Raw genomic sequence first — 3,624 nt, forward strand, 5'->3', positions numbered from 1 at the left:
ATCCAACAAAATTATTGACCTTTATGACGGAAATATATTGGTTTTGTTGTCCACATTGCCAAAAACGATCTATTATTATTATTATTCTTTAATTTGTGTAAATGCACTAATTGTGATGCCAAAATGAATGCATTAATGGGCTTTTCAAGCCGCTTCATTTCAATCATTAAAGTCACCAGTTCTGTTACTTTCTAAAGATGAAGGTAGAAAGCAGTAGCTAAATTGAAATAAAATATAACCCGACATTTGCTAATGACTACCTGACTCATCCGTGGCCTTTTTGAAGCTAAATGACGAACACAAGCAGCTGCAGCTTCAATCATGCGGAACATTTCACTGGCAACAAAGTTCTTTTCCAGCCTAGGATCTACTATCTCTTCAAAATCTTCGGTCTCAATTGCTTGGGTGAGCAATGGTCGAGCCTGCAGGATAGGTGGTATCAAATTGAACTGTTCTCCAAGAATATACAAGATATATAAATAATTGCAATGATCGCAATCAAAATACTTGAGAGGGCTTTAATATGACTCAAAGCTTTCATTTTATGATCTAAATGCAGCTAATAATTTGGAAAAAAATAAAACCAATTGTAGTGACAATTTTAGTATTTGTGCTTTCAGCACATATTTATCGCCAATCACTTTGTCTCCACACGAGTCAACCCAACTTCGCTACATCATTTTCTTCCAGATTTTTCTTAGAGAACTCACAAAAAGACAGAATGGTTCATAGTTAAAAGAGATTTGGTGGCTGCTATATGCTTCCAACTGAATCATCCAAATGTTGCATGCAAGATTTATGGTCGCATATGCAAAGAAAACTTATCAACAACACTTACATGCATTAACATTATGATGTCTATCGTTATCAAAATTTCAGTATTTTAGCTGAGTTTAAAACAGCTCTGGTAACTCATCTTTCCTGGGGTGATAAAAGTGATCAAGAAACAAATTTGGTAAATTTGGTTATGAAGGTTACTCAGGCGAGTAAAGTTAAATGAAGCTACCCAGCCACTTGATGCTGTAGTTCTGAGCCCAGGAACAGGAATGGGGAGTGAAAATGCAGTAAAACATCGTAGTCATGAGGATATGAGCAACATGGAGTTTTATGATTTTGCACGAATAACAAAGATCATGATCCTCCATAAATAAGGCTAAGGGCCCTTTCTAGGTAGGGGCAGGTGGCTGTATCCTTACTACTAGGGAGTTATGCCTTGCAGAGAGATCATGTGACGTTCCCTTGGAGATTTTCAACCATAACAACAGTTAAGAGGAGCATATAAAATACCTAACTCGATGTATGACAACTGCATAGCATGACAAGGGTACGAAATATAATGTGGGCCGTTTTATCTTTAAATTACCAGTTCTATGGACTGGTTATGCTTTGTACTTTCACGGTTTCACTGGTCGAAGATCTGGTTGAATGTCCTTTCCTATATTTGTATTTCGTTTCATTAAAAATAAATACTACACCCATATTGTGCTTTCATTTGAAAAAAAGGAACACACAACGGCATCACTAAATTCAGTCTTCTATCTAGTCTCTCTTCAGCTACCATTTCACGAAGTTTCTTTACTCAAAAAAAAAATTTTACCCTACTGTTAAAAATTTGGCCCCCCTATCACCTCTAGGCATGGACCACTCTACTGGATGGGTAGAAATGAAGCAAAGAAGTTGATAAATGACACATTATATATTGGGCATGTCATCAGTGCAGCGAAATCGAAACAAATGCCAACCACTACTGAAAGGGCATATTGATGGAGCTGTTAATTTATTTATTTATTTTGGCAACACAAAATCATATCAAAGAAGTTAATGAAGAAGATAACAATGATCCCTATGAGAGGACATAAATGACTTTTATGTCCAATTTTTCCAATTTAATTTGCAAAAATTTCTAGAGATTATATAAAAATATTCTCAAATAAATTAGATTATCATTTCGGGTTAAATCTATATTGCAATAAATTTGCACCTAGTGGAACGAATCTGCAGGGCTATCAGTCCTTTTTCTTAATTTAGTTTTTATCAGATGTCCTAGAATATACCACTTACATTTTACAAGACAACATATGCACATTGCAGTCCGACATTGCCGAACTTGGGAGGAGCACTAGAACCTTAGAAAGTAGCCCTACTTCTCCAACCTTATTAAGAAAGTAGGAATGGGATTAATTAGCCAATAGATGTATCATGCTTTAAGGTTACACATGCAAATACAGCATGCTCAATTGAGGATTTCACTTTTAGGATTTTATAATACACGGAATACAAGAGGTCAATAATCAAGGAAGCAAGGGTCTAGGTCTCGAAGTTCGGAACTTGATGGTAGTAATTTTGATAACTTGAGGTTAAAAGAAAATATAGCCAAACAATAATGCATAACAAGGTCCATTCAGTTCAAGAAACTTACCCATTCCACCAGACTTTCATCCCCAAGTGGTTGGGATGTGTCAACAGGCTTACGACCAGTAATGATCTCCAAAAGCACAACACCAAATGAAAAAATGTCAGACTTTTCAGTCAGTTTACCAGTTGATGCGTACTCTGGAGCCAAGTATCTGTAAATAATCCAGATAGATTTGAATAAGCAAATGGCAAATTGATGTACAATAGAAGTTCCTACTGCTTATCATCAACATCATGCGTTTCGCACAATAAAATTCATCAATGGTCACGAGTGAGAGGACGTTAGGCTAAGCATTAAAGTAATTTTTTTGTTTCCAAAAATGTTTGGATATGTTACTTTTCTCTTTAAGCAAACACAAATTACTTATCTTGAGAATAAGATAGGAACTGCATCCAAATAAGTAACTCATGCAGAATGCCCAAAAACCTATGGTTAAATTTTTCCAATTGTACCAAAATAAGCACAAGACTAACCCACCCAAAAGTTCCCATGACACGAGTTGATACATGAGTATGTAAATCCAATTCCTGTGCTATCTTTGCAAGCCCGAAATCTGCAACCTGTTGATGAGCAGCACAGTTAAAATGTAACTAATGTGAAATGAATAAATTATTTACACTGAATACACAATGTACCCCCTGATATCCAAGGGGCTTTTGAGTTGCTCAAAGGCAATGTTTCGAAAGAGCACAACTTTCCTTCATATTAAGATGCAGGAATCAGCATACCTGTGCTTCGAAGTTATTATCCAACAGAATGTTTGACGACTTAATATCCCTATGGATAATACGGGGATGACCTGATCACAAAAAATAAAATAAATAAATAAATAAAAATTTACCAGAATTTGAGGGGGAGAATTTTTATATGATAAGAATAATAAGATATTTTTCCATCACTATAACTCTTCTTTTCTGAACCCGTCAAAAAGTACATTGCTAAACCTTAATTATTTATAATGTCATTACCAATATTAGAGTTCATGCAAAATAAATTAATTAGTAAATTTGGTATTTCTACAACAATTAAACATATAAATCTGTGCTTTTTATGGCAAGGAAAATTTCGAAAATAACTGTGTTAAAACATTGTCATTTTGTTTGGGAAAGCTAACAAGGTCTCCTACATATGAGATATTGCAGATAATGTAAGATGTATATTTGAGACAAAAAAAAAAAAAAAAAAAAAAAAAATTTAAAAGGGGGGAA

At 34.7% G+C, this 3,624-nt stretch overlaps 1 protein-coding gene across 1 annotated transcript in view; it reads right to left on the reverse strand.

Moving 5' to 3' along the window:
* Positions 1-176: 176 nt before the first annotated feature.
* The window catches only part of LOC111380492 (proline-rich receptor-like protein kinase PERK8), a 6,899-nt gene continuing 3,451 nt past the window's right edge, over positions 177-3,624 (reverse strand). The window contains exons 4-7 of the mRNA XM_023004073.1: positions 3,145-3,215; positions 2,894-2,976; positions 2,420-2,567; positions 177-422 (exon numbers count right to left, since the gene is read on the reverse strand). Coding sequence (XP_022859841.1) covers positions 192-422; positions 2,420-2,567; positions 2,894-2,976; positions 3,145-3,215 — 533 coding nt within the window. The 3' untranslated portion in view covers positions 177-191. The remainder of the gene's footprint in view (positions 423-2,419; positions 2,568-2,893; positions 2,977-3,144; positions 3,216-3,624) is intronic.

The sequence above is a fragment of the Olea europaea genome, unplaced genomic scaffold, assembly GCF_002742605.1.
Source record: "Olea europaea var. sylvestris unplaced genomic scaffold, O_europaea_v1 scaffold2154, whole genome shotgun sequence".
Classification (NCBI taxonomy): Eukaryota; Viridiplantae; Streptophyta; class Magnoliopsida; order Lamiales; family Oleaceae; genus Olea; species Olea europaea.